This window comes from Sipha flava, unplaced genomic scaffold, assembly GCF_003268045.1.
Source record: "Sipha flava isolate LNK unplaced genomic scaffold, YSA_version1 48910_pilon_pilon, whole genome shotgun sequence".
Classification (NCBI taxonomy): domain Eukaryota; kingdom Metazoa; phylum Arthropoda; class Insecta; order Hemiptera; family Aphididae; genus Sipha; species Sipha flava.
In genome coordinates this window covers 23,372-44,366 of record NW_020273299.1, presented here as the reverse complement: position 1 = coordinate 44,366, position 20,995 = coordinate 23,372, and the positions used below count along the sequence as shown (strand labels likewise).

Here is a 20,995-nt window from a genome sequence, read left to right as displayed (position 1 = left end):
ATAGTCTGTGCTAAATATATCTATATGGTATATTAGTGCCTAACATACTAATATAATCTGGTATTCCCGAGGGACGGAAATAGTCTCGTCATTATGACGTCTGGCATACGGGTGATACGCCGATACACCACAACAAACAAAGCACAGTCTACTAGGATACTAAGATTTATAATAAATCGTCTTAGGTTACAGTGTGTGTAGGTAACTCAAAACACTACATTTACGTATTACGTATGTTGTGTTAGAGACGTTTCTAAGTTTCTTATATTATTATTTATAATTGCTAATAATAATATATCGATCGATATTACATCGTCAATTGTATATTTATTACTACTTACGAGTGTTAATTAATCTATTTTAATCATGTATTCAATCTTTAATTTTAAAAACAAAATAAAACAAAATACATCAACACGAAAAAATAATTTGGACGAGACTGCCGAAACTCATAGTGATGAATCAAAAGCAAAGAAAATATGTAACCATGAACTGAACGATGGACATAATGATGATGATGAAAACATTCAACTAAAAAATAATGTTTTAAATTTGAATATACCGTCTGTTGATTTGGGTGATATTGATTCGGGCCCAAAGCAACCTAAACTTCAAGTAAGTAAAAATTAAATAATAGTTAAGTGTAATAAAAATAAAACAAGAAATAACGCGATTCTTGATTAATACATAATGACTTATTAAATTGTTTTGACGTACCCAGTCTTATTTTATTTTATTAACTTATTTATTCTAGATATTTCCACTAACACAATTTGGACCTCAAAATAGAAGTTTTAATGCTAAACACTATAGTGAATTTGAATGGTTAGAATATAGTATATCTCGTGATGCTATTTTTTGTTTTAATTGCATTCATTTTGCAAAGAATTTAAAAAGTGACATTTTAATTACAACTGGATACAACAATTGGAGAAAAGTATGTTTTTTGTTTGGATATTTGTTTATATAAATTAAAAATAATTATTGTTTAGAAATCATAGGCATAAAGATAACATGTTCATCAAAAGTAAAATACCTAAGTTGATTAATAATTACTATGTACATGTATTTTTTTAATTTTATTTCATTATTTTAGTTGAATGAAAAATTGTTAAAACATTCAAAAACTGTTCAACATTTAACATCAACTGTTCAGTATAATAACTATAAAAGTTCAAAATTGACTGGTACTATAGTTACTCAATTAACAACTGCTAAAAAAAAAATGAAATTTTAAAGAATAGACAGTATATGAAAGTTCTTATAAATATAACCCTCTTTTGTGCTAAACAGGGACTTGCTCTAAGAGGTCATGATGAAAAGTCATCAACAGTTTCTAATACTGGTGGGAAGATATTTTTTTATTTTAGTACCACTACTACTACTTATAGTATAATAGTTTGTTAATCATAAATTATTTATCTACAGGAAATTTTAAAGAGCTTTGTACATTATTTGCGTTGAACGATAAAGAGTTTTCAGATTTTTTTAACAGAAAAATTAACTATACAAGTTGGATTATTCAAAATAGTATACTTGAAGTTTGTTCAAATATGACATTAAATACTATAATTAGCGAAATAAAAGACTGTGGAATGTACTTTATTATGTGTGATGAAGCAAGGTAATACTCTTATTACAATCTGTGTTATATTAATATATTTTGTGCTATTACTTAGAAATGGATATTAGGTAATATATTTTAATATAATTTTATTTTCATGAATTTTTTTCTATTAGATTTTATAAAAAAGAACAATTATCAATATGCATTAGATACATTATTCCTAACAGCTATAGTGTATGTGAACAATTTATTGGATTTTTTGATGTATCAAATGGGAGAGGAGCCGAACATATTTCTATTGAAATTTTCTCGGTTTTAAAAAAATTTGGCATTTCTGATATTCCTCTTGTGGCACAAACATACGATGGTGCAAACGTTATGTCAGAATCCACATCTGGTGTTCAAACTTGAATAAGAGACTCTTACCCTGAAGCAATTTTCATTCATTGTATGGCCCATAAATTGAATTTGGTTGTAACAAATACTTGTAGAACTATTAAGGTGCATAACAAATAATAATAAATACTTTAATAATATTAAATACATTTATGTACGTTACAATTTATAATATTATGTACCCATTCTTTTTTATAATGAATTTAATCATTTACTTTTACAGGAATCTAATACCTTTTTTAATACTCTAGAAGCAGTTTATGTGCATTTTTCACAGCCCAACAAAGATAAGCTATTACAAGATTTACAGAAATCCATGCAAATAAAATCGTTATCGATTTCTAGATTATGTGAAACGCAGTGGTCGTGTCGTCTTAAAAATTGTAAAGCAGTACATAATAATTTTAGTGTAATAGTAAATATTTTACAAAATGAAATAAATGAAGATAAGAACAAAGAAGTGGCTCAAGCAATTGGTAATAATTTAATATATTACAAGTGTTTTATATTAATATATGTGTACTATGTATACTTTAATACAGAAGTATAGTATAACTGTAATACATTTTGTTCAAAGGTCTTCTGCACATATTAAAAAAAATGTCATTCGTTTTATATTTGTTCATTTTTGAAGAAATCTTAGGAATAATAAATATATTGAGTAAAAAATTGCAAAAAGAAGAAGGTACAATAGGAAATGCTGTTATTGAAATTAGTGCTGTGATAAAAACAATTAAAAATGTGAGAAATGAAAAATCATTTGAAGTCTTATGGAGTAATGTGAAACAGTTTTTATTAAAACATAATATTGATGTTTCACAAAATACACCTGAACCATCTGGTTAGTAAAAAAAGTTATCAAATATAATATAATATTGTTTTAAACATAATTATACTTTAGAATATACTTGGTATTTATTGAATTATTATTTTGAAACTGTTTAGGTGTAATTACATCTAAAAGAAAACGAAAAGAATGTATTAAACTTAAATGTTTTCATGTTTCTGTTAGGAAATGACATATGTACTCAAGGTGTTAACATGAATAAAACAGAAAACAATAAACATTATTGGTGTTCTCATGCATATTATGCTGTATTGGATACAATTATAGGCCACTTTGAGTTAAGGTTTTCAAAAGAGAGTTTAGAGATTGCAAATTCAATTGACAATTTCATTAAATTAAATATGAATAAAAGCATGATGTTCATTGATCATTACCAAGTAAGTCAGTTAATAAATACATATAAATGGAATGTAATAATTGTTAAATACAATACACCTATAATTGTAAGTAATTATTAATTTATTTTATTAGGCATTATTTTCTATTGATAAAGAAGCATTACGTTGTGAAATGACTGTAGCACGCAACTGTGCCATACAGTTAAAACCAAATTTTGGTTTAGAAGAATTAAAAAAAAATTTTTCAAAAGAAGTCTATCCTAATATTCATTCTTTACTTAAAGTAGCCTTGATACTACCTATTAGTTCTGCATCGTGTGAACGATCTTTCTCAGCCATGCGTCATATCAAAAACTGGACTAAAACATCTATGACACAAGATCGTTTCGGTAATCTTTCTATATTGCACATCGAGAGAGATATTGTTAACAATCTTGACCTCGATATTATACTAGACGAATACTCTTAGAAAGACCGTCGTATAGATTTAATATTATAATAAAAATATGAATAAAATATATTATGTATCATGTAGAAAATATAATAATTTATAAATTGATATAATATATTATTATTAATAAAAAATGAAATCAAAATAATTACTTTTAAGTGACTTTTCATGCTGAATCCACACCAAGTATGACTTTTTTTTATTTCTGTTTTTAAAAACAATTTGTACTGTAGATCCAGAATTATGGTTTTTGTTTTTTTTTTAGTGGTACATATAGGCAAATAGTGGTGTTATCTCCCATCAAGTCACAAAAAAATCTGGAGCTTAAGCACCCCCTAGTTTAAATGTATAGTTGCGCCAATGATGGGTGCCAGGGAAACGTTTCCCTGGCATCTGAAATCACACCTAACGAACTATTCAACATTATTTTTGCGCCATTAATTGTACCAATTTGTACCACTCATTCCAGAATTTGTACCCAATATATTGCATAATATTGTTATTCCATAACTCATAAGCTACATTTCTAAATTCTTAAAAATAAAATACTGGAACAGAATAAAAACACGAAAAAAATAAAAGGAGGGAACGTTGGCTATGATTTGATAAGTGCCAGGTATATCTGAAAATGTTAAAAATGTTGGATTCTTTTTTCAGTTTATACTTAAGGGCTACCACTATGAGTTGCAAGGAGTTGTGAGAAGCAAATTAAATTAAAAGTTTGAAGGATGAACTTATTAGATAGTAGATATTATAACTAACTTAATAATATCTGTTTACGCTCTAATACATTATCAATGATTAATAATTGATATCAAAATATGTGGCATAAATAGATATATTCAACCTTACCTAACCTAACCTGATTAAATCGGTTAATGAATATTTAAAAATTTTATTACCATCAAAAACTGGTCATTGTTAATTGTTTTATTATACTGATATAATAGCCCCCTACATAGTTTTAGAGGAAATCGGATAAATAATTTTCAATTACGTGTTCCCAGTTTTGTGAGGGCAATAGATGATAATAAGTTCTTCCCTTAGTTCAACAAAGGATAACACATTTAATGTTTATTTGACTTAAAATTTAATATAATAAAGGTTCACCTTCTACTTTATTGATAATAACAATAACAAAATTACAAATAAAAATTCTCAATAGTTAAATAAAATACTAATAAAAATAGGTGGTATAAAAAAAATGTACAACACCGTGTACCTTGGTGATAATAATAATAAAAACCTCAATCTAAAAATTAACTAATTGTTTGACTTTTTTATAGGTACTATATAATACGCAGATAAATCTGTAACATTTAGAATTTTACGTTTTTAATATTTTTACAAATGTTGTATACCTACTATTCTTTCTCATACTCACAATTTTGTTTAGTTCACATTGTGAAAATTAAAAATTCAATATCATTTTTATATGATTCACTAATATGTTGTACTTTATCTCTAGTATCGTCGTAATGTTCCCATTTGTCATTAGATCTAAGCGTGCAGGCTGTATAATGTCCATTAGCTGTACGAAGTCCACCCTTTTGTCCACTATGAAAAAACAATTACTCCTCTCAACTTGTTTATTTTTTCGTCAACTGTAAACGTTTTTATAATATCTTTTAATTTACAATAATTGGGTTTCACATAATTCTGTAATATCATTTGTGATTGAGTTCCTTGTATATTTTCATAACTTTTTGAAGCTTCTAAATCTAAAAAATTAAAAGTTCATGTATGGTGTAAATATGTATATGAATTAGTGATACTTGATAACACACATAACAAACATTATACGTTTAAATAATTTACCAATTGGAACTAAATTTAGTTCAATTAAAATATGAGTTGTTGGTTTTATTATCACATCCTTTTGGTGTCCACAATAAATACAAATTTCTGTTACATTTTGTAGATAATTTTATATTTCGTTCTCTATTGAAATGTTTCCGTCTCGTACATTAATAGATATGTATATCTACATAAATATGTAGATGTTGTTTCTAAAACTTTATTGGAACAATAATTGTTCTGGCAATAACTAGTTCTTATGAAGGATTGCATATTTTTCAAAAGCTTTTTTGCCATTGATGCTACTGTCTCAATAGCATCTATGGATTTTAAACTACCAACTAATAATTTTACTTTGTTTTCAAAATTCTTCAGCATCAACTTTACTCGACTGCGATATATTTTAACTTCTTGCTTTTCTGAGATTAATTTCAGTATTATTTTAGCAGTTATGTTTGAATTTGAAATGCTCTTAACGTAATCTCGGAAAATACAACTATCATCAACAGATGTAGCTAAAACTGATAATATAGAATCTACAGAACATGTATTATTTAATACTATTTTCCCAACATTAGGTATTGAAACAAGTATATGCATTAAAGTGTTTCCATTTTTTCAGTAACATTATTGGGGTTATTGAACTTTTAAAATTGAAATCGATCAATTCAAAACCTGGTTGATTAACAAGGTAAGAACGCGATTTCGTAGATTTTAATTTGTTTTCTTGTGATCTTCTTTTTCTGTTCCAATTTTCAGTTGCACTGGATTCTGCTTGAATTGAACTTTGTTTATCACAGGTAAGACACAATCTTTTTTTCTCCACAGCCTTCTTCAGTACCTATTTGGGATTGAAATTGAACATCCAAATAAATGAACTAGTGTATTACAATTGAAACATTTATGAAGACCTGTAGGTAAATTATAGTGCACATCAAAAAAAAAAATAACCAATATAATATATATATATATATATTATAAATTGTATTAAATAATTGTTTTCAAATTTTAGTTATTTACCAATTACTTTTTCTTTTGCTTATACCTATTTTTACAAGTATAATAATAATAAATATATAATAATAATAATAAATTTTCAAGTAAAAATACTATGATAAAGTATATACAAATTATTATATTTCAGGTACATGTTTATATGTTAAATCGATTCTCCTCTCTTTTTTTTTCTGCAAATCTGTTGATTATTTCTTCGTTGAAGTTTGGAATGTTATTGATCATCCGTTTTTCGATCGATAACATTGCTAGTGCTGTAAGTCGATCTTCTGTCAATGAATTTCTCAAAAATGTTTTAATACGTATTAATGTAGAAAACGATCTTTCGGCTTCAGCTGTAGTCATTGGAATAGTTGAAATTATTTTTAAGAGTTTGTAGCTTTCAGAAAATATTAGTGTTAAATTATTTTCAATTATAAATTTCAATAAATAAACTAATGAATTAATATCACGGAAATCGGTTCTTTTGTAGAACAGTTGTAATTCAGTTTTAAGTTTAGTAACATCCAAAAAAAGGATATGCTTCAATAGTTTTATTAAAATGATCACTTGGAAAGTTATTTTCGTACATAGGAAATTTGGTAGATAAAAATAGGTGCGAAGCATTTAAGTGATTTTTATAATCAAACCGTTCTTTAACGTTGACAATAAAAATGTCACATACTTCTTTTGCGGTGATTTTTCTTGTTTCAATAGTATCATCATGTCTTCGTTTTTTCGTTAGATGATTTTGAGAGATTTCAAAGATGTTATCAATATTCTGTCTTTCTTTTAAAATATTTTCTTCGAACCGAAAAATTGCTTTTGAGAGTTCTACTGGATCCATAGTTTGTTTTTGTAGTTGATTATATAGAATATCAACATGGGGCATTAAAGAATGAAACACTCTTAACCAAAATATAAATCTATCATCAATTAATATCCGATGCAAAGCTCCAGCTTAATTTATTGCTATGGTTTGATTAAATGTTGATTCAATTTCTTTCATACATTCAATTAACGACTCTAGATTCTCAAACACAGTATTTACTATTCCATTTTTAAAATTCCATCTAGTATTAAGTGATCGAGGAACTCTGTGTTCAACAATTTTATCTAAAACCGTAACCCGCTGTGGGCTGTTGGAAAAAAAATTGGTTGTATCAGTTAAGTTTGAAAAAAAAATCTTATCTCACGATTTTGTAAAGTTGCTTGAATTAAAATTAAATTAAGCTGATGAGCATTGCAATGTATGGAATGTGCATTTTTATAGCTATTGTTTATTATTTTTTGTACACCATTGAGACATCCACTCATCACGTTTGCGCCGTCGTACCTCTGACAAATCAACATATCTGGTGACTCTAACACTTTTTCCAAATTGAATATTATGTATTCAGACAACGATTTCGCATCGTGTCCAGTAGGATTGAAAAATTAACAAAACTTTTCTACTGATGATCCATCCGATAGTAAATATCTAAATATTATTGACAATTGAAAGTGAACAGATACGTCAGTTGTTTCGTCAGCCATTACAGAAATATAATCTGCTTGTTTTATTTCATTTTTAATTCTTTGTTGACATACAGCTAAACAACATTCTAGTAAATCATTTTGGATTAATTTGGATAAACCTTTAAATACCGAAGAGTTCTCAATATGACATTTTAGTACCGAATCTAACTCTGAACTAAAGTTTATAAGACCTCAAAATATGCCGGGAATTTCTGAATTTGATTTTTCAACGTGACCTCGGAGTGCAAGCTCAAATGCTCCACAAAATTTAATACAATTTATGACTTTATTCAATATATAACGATTATGACTTATTTTTTTCATTGTATTGTTTGATATTCAACCGATACGCATTAGAAAGTTGTTCCTCTTCCTTTACTGCTGAGTGTTACGCTATACTCGAAGGTCTTCGTTTTATCTCAAACTTAGTTCCTAATAATTATCTAATCCCCACCGACTCTATGTCCTGTTTACAATCTCTTATATCCAATTCCTTTAATTCTAAACTTTCACCTCTAGTTTTTCAAATTAAATCATATTTATATTCTCTAAATCAGTCCAATCGCCTAATTCAACTTATATGGATCCCCGGACACGTCGGTATACATGGTAATGAAATGACCGATGGACTCGCCAAATCTACTTCTATTCTTCCTCCTCTTGCTAAATTACCTTGGACCGATTTTACCCCTTTACTACATTGTCACATTACCTGTCTTTGGTCCAACTACTGGAATAATTTGCCGGCTCACTTTGCTTCCAAATATAAATCTATTGCCCCCCCCCCCATCTCTAATAAAAAAACTTGGTTTTTTAATTTAGACCTACCGAGGTTTACCATAGTCCGTTTTAACCACCTTCGTGTGGGCCATTCGCTCCTCCCTGATCATGCATATAAACTTGGGTTAAATAATTCTCCCCTTTGTACACTACACTTAACCGAAAGCGTCTGTGACATTTCTCATTTATTATTTGACTGTCCTTCACTTTATACTAAACGTTTATCACTGTTCAATTACATAAAATCTTCTAATGTCTCACCTCATCTTCCTTCAATACTTAACACCCAATCTGAAATGGTCACTAAGCAAATAATTACTTTCTTATTGGAAGCTGGCTTTGCAATTTAAGTTATTTATACTTTTTTCTCACACTATTATCCAAGCACCCATATTGATACAATGTAATTTTTTTTTTTATATATACTTATAATTTTTGTCAATTGTCACCTTTTATTGTTTTTCTTATGTCTTATGTCTAACTGTGTCGAGCTGTCATAGTTTTTTACTAGAAGCTAATTAAAAAAAAAAAAAAATATAACGATTATGACTTATTTTTTCATTGTATTGTTTGATATTCAACCGATACGCACTAGAAAGTTGTTGTCTTATGTCTTGTTTTCCTAATAGTTTTAAATTTAATTGAGAATTTATGTGTGTCATTGATTTTTCGTGTGTTTTGATTTTAGAATTTAAATGAATTAAATCGTTTATTCCATTCTTTACCCAAGCGGCATCATTAGATTTTTGACCAAAAAGTAGACAGGGAAAACAATACAACAACCACAAATCCAGTCATGGGTTTTATATATATCATTTTTAAATTGTCTTACATAATCTCTCATTTTACATTTAGTTATTTGTTTAATATTTAAATCTGGAGTAGGCCTACCTGTATTTTTTATCTCCATCTTTTTCTCCAACGAGATTGATGATTAATTGTCACGATTAATGTTTTGAATTTCCGATAATGATCGACTAGCTAATATGATCAGCTGATAATCGGAGTATAACTAATGAATGAGAGTAAAAATAAACTATAATAACATAATAATGCCGATGCCGACGCGCAACGACGCGGCGACGTCGAAAATAATTCGCTGAAAACAATTTTATTGGTTACGTGCACACAAACAAATGTGCACACCAATTCCATTACAACGTGGGCTGCGTGTATCGACTTGCTTTAATTTTTACACGGTACAAATGTGCACAACTGCACTACTATAATAGTACACGCCGATACCGTTCCGTCGCAGACAGCCGGACGGCCGTTTAGCAGTCGAAATAGCCCAATCCAACTATTAAATATAATATTATAATATCATTATTTTCATAATATTCTGAGTTTATATTTTTACATTTTGAAAATAATCCTTATTACATCACAGGTACTTAGTTGTGTTATTATGATGTATGTTTTCAATTTTCTTGGGTTTAGGTAGGTTGTGCACGTGCACTTGTGCTTATACACACGATCCGCCACTGTCGCGGAGGTAGATAACAGTGGTATATACGCGCTGTGATGCATCACAAAATCCCAATAATAAACAACAGCCACTGGACCGCGTGTTAAAATGCCGCGGAATCTTAATCGGATGGAGGCAGGTCAGTGAATCCACGAACATAGCCCACTCTTGCATAATATGACAACCAAAACAAAAAAAAAAAAAGGTTTGAAAACGTATTTACCAAACATCACATGTGAAAATGTTGGTTAGAAAATAATGGTTTGGCAATGATGAATACACATAGTGATATAATGATTAACCCTGATGATGTCCTAAATAAATTAGTGACCAAAACAAGAAAACTACAGTGGATGTAAATTTTAATGTAATTAAAATATTGTTTGACTTTAAATGCTTTAAATAAAGTACAAGAAAATTTAAAATAATATGTTTTACGTATACCTACCAATTGTATAGATCTAAATCATTATCATCTTGTTTTGTAACATAATGATCGGATGTATTTTCACCTGGCATCCTTTTTTTGCGTCAAACTCGTTCTTGAGGAAGATCTATTTCAGTAAGGCCTTTGCTTATAGCGAATTGTTTAAAAGCTTAATAAATTCAAGAGAAATTTCCCTGATTTTTAGATAGCCATGATTCATCATGACCTCTAAAAGATGAATTTTGACGAGTGAGATATAGTAACACTTCTAATATTATTTTTACAATCTCTCTATTTTCAGTAACTTTGGTAATAGAGTTTTATAAAGATTTTATATTTACTCTTTGATTATTCAAATACATTACTTTTCTAACCTTTGACTGCAAATGGTTTGGTGATGCTTCATGATTATCAAGTTTATAAAAAATATGTCTCCAGTCGTTTGAACCATTTCTAGCAAGTTGGTTAGATTTGCTATCTGTTGTGCCAAATTATTTGTACACTATACCATAAACTTTATCCTCAGTTGGAGAATAAGATAACCATTTACGTCTAACAAACTTTCCAGTTGCAATCTTTTTAAAATAATGTTGCTCATGGAACAACCTTGAATGTTTTCCTTGTTTTCTTAAAGGAAATATACCGTTTTTTAACTAGGTTGGTTGTGGTTGACATGGTTCTTGAAGTACAATTTGTGAAAAACGTTCAATTGAAATATTTGAACATAAAAGTAAAGCTGGATCATGAGGAAATCTTTCATATTGGTTTGACATTTTATCTAAATCTTCTACTAGGGTCAGTGTTTTATCTTCAAAGCAACCATTGCACGCTAAACATAAAATTAAACAATACAAATTAGATACGTACACCCATTAATTCCAAACTATACTAAAATATATACATTATATTATTAATTAATATTAATTTTTATAAAGTATTAAATATAATTTAATACTTCTATTTAAGTTTTTTTTTATTTACATATTTAAAACATTAAAGTTTACTTTATTTAAATTGTTATTTTAATAACAATAAATTATTTATTTTAAAATAGTAGGATAATGATTACAAAAATTATCTTGCTTTTAAATTTTTACACTAAATCATAACTAATTAATTGTTTCTATTTTGTAAAATCATATTTAAGCGAATTTAAGTTATAATAAATTAATATTTTCATATTTTACTATTTCACTGTTTATTAGAATATAAAAATATAACTATCCTAATAGTATAATTTAAAATACTTATGAGTCACCTTAAGGGACTTAGGGCCGTTCATACATTTCCGGTTAGATTAGTGTCATTTATGAGAGAATTCTATCGGTAAACACAAAAGAAATTCTGCTAGTTAGCGCTATCACATTTAACTGGAATTGGAAGAACAGCCCTTAATCAATAGTAAATACAACAAAAACAAATTATTCTATAATTTATACACATAGATTTGCATATGGAAAAGGCTGAGTGGCAGCTAACCTTCCTGCGAATCAAGTTTTTTCCTTAATAAAATCATCATATTATACAGAATAACAAATATTAATTTAAAAAAAATGATTTAACTATAATAGGTCTGCCCCTCCTCCCAAGAATGTCTACACATGACTATGTTCATATACTAAATTAGTTAATTAATTTTAAAATATAAATAATATAATTTACCAGATATATTATCATGATCACCATTAACATTGAAGTATTTAAATCTGGAATAATAATATCTAATGCTTTATCTTCATTGCCTATATCATCTACATGAATATCTTCACATACTGTTAAATTTTTCTCATCTGAAATCATAAATAATTTTTTAATACTGAAAATAAAAATTTTAAATCTGATTTAATTTTTGTTTTTGAAAAATTCAAAACACCCATTTGTAAATCTGGATTTTAGAAAACTAGATTGTAAGAACAGTTATTTAAGTCATAAAGTTAATTTTTTGAAATCTCATTACTTTGTTAAGTAAAGTTGATCCAATCCTAAAACATATTTTAATTAAAAAAAATGTATAAATACAAAATATTATAGGTAATTATTATTTAAATATTTTCATTCTTAAAAAATAAAAATAAAAATAATTATATTTAACAAGTAGAGCAAAGATTCAATACATAATATGTAATAAAAAATTAAAAAATATTTATTACAAGTTATTTTATTTATCAGTTCTTCCTGTTCCTGTATTAGTTAATCATTTTTAAATAAATAATTTAATTACAGGGGTGGTTCTTGTAGACTTACGGTGAATCACAATCTAATACTAAAAGAGATGTATAAGTATACAAATGACTGGCACCTAGTACAAATAATAACTTCTATGCTACGGAACCGATGCATTATAGCCACGCTAAACAATAAATAGAGTAGATGGAGAAATCAGTGAAATAGCTTAATAATACTTAATATCGAAATTGTAATTACAAACGGTACTGGTTTTGTTGTCGTTCTCGATGCTGGCCATCATTACTCTAACGGAATGTAAATTTATCTGGTTGCCAATTGACAACGGGAATCCGAGTATTTGGAAAAGCTTTCGAATTAGCTCACAACCGTTTCTGACACCGTCACGAACATTGTACTTCATCGATCAAATTGCACCAGAATTCAAGATGACCGAGGAAAGAAGAGCGATCGCGAGCGACGGACCTTCGGGTTCGACACCGCCGCCATCGTTGACCGTGTCCGATGTCGCCAGTATGGACATCGAACGTCTTAGGGCTGATGAAGTTATGTGGGCCATGTACGAGCAAGGGTGGAGGGACACGTATGCCTCCGTGATTGCTGCGCTGGCTGCAGAGCCCCCTCCGCCGCCTGTCGATCTGCGCCCCGTGACCATCGGATCCGACCGTGGACAGGCGAGCACTGATTCTGCGGCCACCGTTAACCGTCAACCGACCGTCGATTCACGCCCTACGGCTACCGGGCCCGTTCGTAGCCAGGCACGCGTCAATCTGAACGCGCGGCGCAGGAACGTTTCCGCTCGTCCGTCGAAGTCGGAAGAACAATCGATTGCCTCTACCACTCGAGTATGTTCGTTTTAGAATATTATTTTTTATTTTTTTTTTTTGCGTGTATGTGTGTGCGCATACTGTGATCTACATACCTGATACATATATATATATGGCGCGGAAGAATATTCGGTTTTTTTTCTTTTATAGGCACCATGTTTCCAGAATTTCACGACTGCGGATATTATCGAGTACAATTCAGCTTGGACTAACATTCCTGTTAGAACATGTTGTGATCATTGCGTACTCAAGTTTTGATAAACCACAGCTCCATAGGCGCAAATCGCAGGGGTGCTAGGGTGCTTATCACCCTGAATTTTAATGCTAGCACCCCGAATCCCGTGATTATAACTTATAGTACTATTACCATCATATTTCTATAATAATAACATTTATTAAAAATTCAAAAACAGTTTTATATTTATTTAATTATTTATAATATAATATGTCGAGTTTACGTCTGGATATATTAAACTGCAATGACATATAAAATATATTATATAATATCATAATAATTGTTGTGAAATTATGATATTAACGGAAAATAATAAATTGTTAAATATATAGGTATGTAAATAATAAAATTCGGAGTATCTACAATCTACGCAGATCGACCACAACGACACTATATAGTTTTATTTAATTAGATCCGCATTAGGTAATTCCATAAAATAGGATTAAAATAATTTTGTAGCCTAATTGCATTCCGTTCTGCCGACCGTCACTATAATACCGGGTTCACACTAATGCAATTTTTTGTATGCTTTTTTCCGCATGCTTATTTTTACTCGTGCAAGAACTAAATTGAACAAATGTGAACGCTGATAATACGCATACAAGTTCTTGCATGCTCAAAGTTGCATGCAGTCCAACATGTCGGTTGACCACATCTTCGCAACATCCAAACTGGTCTGTTATTGGCGTTCCATAAATCGAAGCCCGCAACTAATAATAGCTTATAGCTAAATAAAATATTTTCATAAGACAAAAACAATAAATGATATTATGTTAGTCAGTCAATATAATAATAATAATATTTTATTGTACTATTATTTTTGGTGGGCGACAGCTTGTATAATAGCGACAAACTGCAGGATTCTACGTCCATTACCCTGCCCCCCCCCCCCCATCCAGAAATGTGTGATTTTTTTAATGCTTATAATTAGTACATAATTTGTATGAATTTGTACGACCATTTTCAGAATTAATGGAATAACGTTATTCCAGTCCCTCCCGCGAAAAACGAATTTTTCTTGGTGAATGAGCTCCGTACAAATTCTGAAAATGGTCGTACAAATTACGTACTAAATATAAGCATTAAAAAAATCATACATTTCTGGATGGGGGGCAGGGTAATGGACGTCCGGATTCTGGCGTGCGTAAAAACTGTTTTTTTATTACAAAATATATTTTTGTTTACGAAAAAAAAATCTTTCATACAAATTACAGAATATACTGAAACTTACTAATGAGTATAGAGAAATTTATTAGGACTCGATTTTAGATTTATTTAAAACGTAAAGCCAATTATTTTATTCCATTTAAAAAGTTCGTTTTTTACAAAAAACTGTGTAACTTATTTTCAAAACAGTTTAATACAGTATACATGGAAAAATATGATTTCAAGATTTTGTTATATTTTTTTGACATAAGTTTAAATTGAAGATTCAATTTTTATGAAACAATTATGAAATTTTTTATAGAAAAAATTTTCTGTGGCTTGAGGCCGAATCTTTAGAGATTATATTATGCACATATAGTATATAATATGGTATATCTAAATCTAATACAACTAAAATATTTGCAATCAAAAACTTTTATGTTTGAGTCGATCGAAACAGCGTAGTGATAAAATAACAAGGACAAGATTGGCTAAACCGCAGAAGTACCCGTTTCAGCTTATTAATTTTGATTTTCTATACACTAGCTATTTATAAATAATGATTTACTATCTATTTATATTTACTTCATGAAGTATTTTGAATTGGAACTTGGAAGACCAAAATATAAATTATCATTTGAATGTTTTTATTATTCGGTTTGTGTGACTGTGTACCGCGCTTGTATCGTGTAGACCATTTTCGTTCGGTGTTTTTTTTAATGTGTAGTATTTATATCAGTTCCTTTTTTTTTATTAAAAAATGGTGTATAAAACGCGTCTAATAACATATTCGAATCGTAAAAAAATAAGCCACTCTCTTGTGTTAAATCGGTACAACAAACCCAAAAAGTAAGTGTTTTACACATTATTTTTATTCATCAGGTTTATTCAGATGATTTTAACATCAACCATATACTTTAAGTATATCCTTGTTTTTATCAATGTAATATAATCAATTTAAAATATTTTTAGAATCCGAAAATTGTTAAATTATTTAAATTATTTGGGCATTAGTAATTAAAATAGTCGAATTATAGATAACGCTTCCTAATGAACTTTTGACAGTAGCAAAAATATTTTTAATTTGTATAGTTTACACTTTTACAATTTTTTAACTACTAACGGTGGTAACGTCTTTCTTTTGTTCTTCAGTATATAATTATATAAGGAGTTTGTGAATATCGTAAGTGAAATATTCTTATAAATTGATGTAAAAACGTGTTATGTTCTGTGAGCATTAAATCATCAGATAATAGGAATTTTTTTTTCATTCGGAATGTCTTATTTATAATTCAAAAAGTAAAAATGTGTTAAACATGGTTTAAAATATATTATAATAATGATTTTATAATCTACATGTTGTTGAAGACAGGTTAGCAGTTACTATACGTTTTAGTTAGATATACACGGGCTGCGAATATTAAAAATATTGCGGCAGAGTATGATGTACTATGCACGTATGCGCGTATATGTATTTTATGGTTCACAGTACTTGATGAAGGTTCATAAAATAACAATTTGCGCTCCCGAACTAGCGCTTGTTAGACCGGTGCACGGTCGCCGGCTACGAATGATGGGCGTGTCGAAATATGCGCAGCGTGCTTGTGCTTCTTGAAAACACCTAATAGCGCGTTCTATCGGTCGTTGTATACGTTTTACTTTTGGTGTGGCGTCCTCTTAAGTATTTAGCGGTCAAATATATTTTTAAATATAATACGGTGGTTATGCAGTATGCGCCGTTCCACCGACATCACATACCGGTTGTATACATCTTTATTGCAAAATCGCAGATCGCCATAGTACGACGAGAAACTTGAAAACGATGCACGTTTTCTCAACATGGAAACAATATTTTCCTAAAGGTTATTCGCACATCATCATTAATATTGCGTTTCTCTGACATCGGGGCAGAAATTATGTTCTACTATTCATCCGTATTGTTTATGGTGAACACGTGCAAACCCGATTTTTTTTTACAATTATTTAACTCGCTCGAATTCCAGAATTAAAATTTTTCTACAAAATATTAACGAACCAGCAATCGCACTTAAAAACAGTAAACTATAACACACATATAATTTATGGATAGGTATCTCCAAGTCCGTAACTGGGGGGGGGGGGTCCAGGAATCCGGACTCCCTCGAAATTTTCAAAAGTAGAAACATTTTAGCGGTGAATATAGTTTATTAAGTATAAATTTTATTAAAAAATAATTTTCGCCCCCCCCCCCCCGAATTTTTTTCCAGTTACGGCCTTGGGTATCTCTATAAATATTATGAATCGCAAACACTGAATTTACTGAGTAATTGTGTTACATCCATAAGACTATGAATTATTTTGACCTTCATTGTAAGTACGGTTATACTACGCATATAGTTTATTTCAGCATTACATTTGAAACACTTTCACTCGTCTTCATACACAGTCAACAATTTAACGAGAAATCATCCAATCTGTTTAACTATAAAATACTTTGAATTTAGAGGCAACCAAATTATACAAAGTATATATGTTAATTTAAAAAACTATTGTCATCATTATAAATCAAGTAAATAACCAAACATAATGGATATTGCTAATTTAATTTAAACATAATAATCATTGTCTAATATTATATAACAAGCAATGATCATTTATTTAAGTTTGTACAAAATACATTTGATGTATAATGATTGAAACTAAGAAACTATAGACGCGAGGATAATGATACAGTAAGTATATAATTGAGGAATAGATTAAATATTTACATGCGTGCTTCCAAATATATTTAACTTACGGTCAAGGTTAAACCATTGTAATAAAATTAAATTAAGTGAACGATAAATTTATTGTTGGGGAAAATGTTTTCCGAAATAAAAGGTGTACAAAATTATTGATTTCTAGACAAAGTTTACAAGGACTTCATCAAAAAAATATTCAACATCTTTTTTTTGCTCATCGTTTTCAAAACACAATTGTCTACCGACAAATCAGGTTTCAACTGCATTTTTAAACAGTTTACGTTTTCTTTGTATTCAAATAGATGTCCGGACAATGTATAACTTTAATACCTAATAATTTAAACGTAAATCCAAAAAAATTGTAATCAAATGTGTTTTTTTATGTTTTGTCGCTTCGTTTTTGATCTATGAAAAAATATCTGTTAAAAATTTCGGGTATTTACAACTAAATTAACAATATTATAATAACAGTAAATCTTTCGGTACCCTAAGCCATTTTAAACATTTTTGTACGATATCTGCCGAGAACATGAATTATTTTCGAATACTTTAAAAAGAAACAAAGTTCTCTCAGATCTGCTCAGATGAGTGCTTGGTGAAGTAAATATAATGATCAGTAACGTGACTAACCATGGTTTACCTAACTCGACGAATACGAATACCTGAATATATTGACGAGTGACTGAAGGATAACTGACTATTAAAAACAATACAAAGTACTACACACTATAATATGTATTTATATTTGTATATATAATGTCATTGTCATCCTTGTCATGATTGCAATAAATTCTGCACGCACATTGTAACATTGAAAAATATACCGAAGGTTTTTTTTTTATAGCGTGGGTACTTCGAAATGAGTTAGCTTTGATAAGTTTGATAAGTTATTTGGTTAAATAAGTTAGATGGATATGAAATCGTTTTCTAACTTCTAACAAAGTCTCTTATAATTTAAAAGATCTATATCACAATGCATAATTGCTGTTGTAGAGGTGCATAGGCGTGAAAGAAAATTATAAATATAACTAAAAAAAAGGATCCAAATACAAGATACTAGATACTTCGATATTTTTAAAGATACTAGGTACAAGATACAGGTATTCATATAAGATACAAGATACTTTATACATTTATTAATATTTATTTATTTATTTGTTTATTCATTTTTATTAGGTACAATAAAAAGGAATATAAATATATTTATAAATTAGAATATTTATTTAATAACTATTAAATGTTTAAATTAAAAAAAAATGATATGTAGTAGGTATTATAGTAAAAGTTTTTTATATTTTATATGATATAACTTATATCCCATGTTTTAAAATAAATTCTTGGTTACATTTTAAAGAGAATAATTTCAATTAATTATATATAAATAATTATATATTTATATATAATTAATAAATAATATAATTTATAATAAATATTAATAGTTTTTAATTCACATTTATTATTTCATCAAAATTTAATATTGTATAGAATGTTCCATCTAAGGATTTTAGAATATTAAAAATTACATTATTATCCATATTTTTAGTAATAGATACTTAAAATCGGACGGCAATACACAAACACCGCGTAGAAAGAAAATATGAACCGATCATCGCACAATCACACAGTCTAAAATAAATGTTTAGCGCGATAAAATTAACAAAACATTCTGCCGATAAACTGGATTTATGTAACTTACTGATTACAAAATTGGCTCATAATAAAGATTATATTTAATATGATCTTTATTATGAGCAAATATTGTATATATTGTTCATTTATCAAGTGAATACCTTCGACGTGAAAAACTTTAATCTAAATTATTAATAATTATTATTAAATAATAATAGATTGTATCTTTAATCATAAAAAGATACTATATACAAGTTAAAAAAATATTTAATCCACGATACCAGATATATTAAAATAATGTATCTCGATACAAGATACAAAATACAATTGTATATCAGATACGTATCTTAAATACTAGTATCTAAGATACTGCCCAGCCCTGGGTATAGCGAAATATTCGGATTATAGGTAACGCTGTTTTAATTTTTCAGCGTTTTATTATGTAGGTTTTTAAGTTCGAAAAAGAGGATATAAGTTGTTCGTAAAAAAAATTACACTTTGTAGGTATTGCAGAAAAATTATATTTATATCTTTCCCAATTTATTTTTGTCTTTAACATTTTATACTTTGAATGCGAGATTTTAATTTTATGTTTAAAATGTATATTCACCATAAATACATTAGAACTGCATTTTATTTCCATTCTCGCATTCGAAGTATAAAATGTTCGAGACGAAAAGAAAAAGGGAAAGATATAAATCTTATTTTTTCTGCGATACCTACAAAATATATTATTTTTGCGAAAAACTTATATCCTCTTTTGAATATATATATATTATATAAATAATAAATATAATATGTATTTTAAATAAAACAACAAAGAAAAAAAAATTAATATTTTATTAATTCACAAACTAAAATGAACGATTTGATTTAATGGTACATTATAATAATGTACAGAAAATAAATATCAAATAATAAATTGAATACTGATCATAATACAATTTAAAAACTGATACATTAGCTCGAGAAACAGTAAATAACCATATGTCTTATTAACACCTATGACATTTGCTCCTTGAATAAATCTATTAATCTTGCCATTAATTTTTTATACCTCGCACTTGCAAACCTTATATGGAAGACCTAAGATTTACCCCTTCTCCAGTAATTAAAGTAGAAAATATAAATTCTTTATTCAATATCAGGTGTCACTGGAAATTTTTTGCTAAAAGGCAAGAAAGATATTTTTAAAACTCTAATCTAATACCAACTCTATCGCCTTTGACAAATTTTTCTCTCTATTTCTCAACCGGTGATATGGTAATGTGTTCAAACGTTTGGAAATCCTTTCCTGTTCTCTCTAATTATATATTCTCTTTCCTTCAATATTTGACTCATTCGCCTAAACTCCAACTTTTCTATCTCTTTTATGAACCACTTTTTATTCTTCTCTGTATATAGAAACTCCAGCTCCTTGGTGTTTTCTCCAAAAAATTAAAACTTCTCTTTCTTGGTTAACTTAATAATAGTTTCCCTTCATACATCTTAATCTACACTGATGGTTACATTTCTTCACTTTCTGCTGGTTACTCTTTTTCATTTACTCTTCGGCGTAGAGAAAGTGGTACGCCCATCGCCCGGTACACTGTAAAGAGTATCGCAATAGCCCCACACTGACATTAATTAGTTGGTGTGGACAGGCTGGATTGGAGGTTAAGTGCAAGGCTAA

The 20,995-nt window shown here is 28.7% G+C and overlaps 3 protein-coding genes across 5 annotated transcripts; 2 read left to right on the top strand and 1 right to left on the bottom strand.

Moving 5' to 3' along the window:
* Positions 1–754: 754 nt before the first annotated feature.
* Positions 755–2,566, top strand: LOC112689979 (zinc finger MYM-type protein 1-like; the record flags this gene model as incomplete). Its single annotated transcript, XM_025563867.1, has 6 exons — positions 755–937; positions 1,240–1,345; positions 1,429–1,624; positions 1,741–2,068; positions 2,187–2,439; positions 2,541–2,566. Coding segments are annotated over 4 exons (723 nt in total), but the record flags the coding sequence as incomplete, so codon positions are not given.
* Positions 2,567–2,583: 17 nt separating this feature from the next.
* LOC112689980 lies at positions 2,584–12,877 on the top strand. 3 transcript variants are annotated; one of them, XM_025563870.1, is made up of 4 exons: positions 2,584–2,804; positions 2,909–3,187; positions 3,282–3,537; positions 12,806–12,877. In XM_025563870.1, exons 2-4 carry the CDS (start codon positions 2,963–2,965, stop codon positions 12,829–12,831), a joined length of 507 nt encoding a protein of 168 aa, XP_025419655.1. In that variant the 5' UTR covers positions 2,584–2,804; positions 2,909–2,962; the 3' UTR covers positions 12,832–12,877. The 3 variants fall into 3 exon arrangements, with proteins under 3 accessions (XP_025419655.1, XP_025419654.1, XP_025419653.1); XM_025563869.1 differs by lacking the exon at positions 12,806–12,877 and having other exon boundaries at positions 2,976–3,187; positions 3,282–3,625; XM_025563868.1 differs by lacking the exon at positions 12,806–12,877 and having other exon boundaries at positions 3,282–3,625.
* On the bottom strand, positions 10,596–13,876 carry LOC112689982. The gene is made up of 3 exons (XM_025563871.1): positions 13,007–13,876; positions 12,245–12,372; positions 10,596–11,411 (listed from the first exon to the last, which is right to left on the bottom strand). Exons 1-3 carry the CDS (start codon positions 13,167–13,169, stop codon positions 11,379–11,381), a joined length of 324 nt encoding a protein of 107 aa, XP_025419656.1. The 5' UTR covers positions 13,170–13,876; the 3' UTR covers positions 10,596–11,378.
* Positions 13,877–20,995: the final 7,119 nt, after the last annotated feature.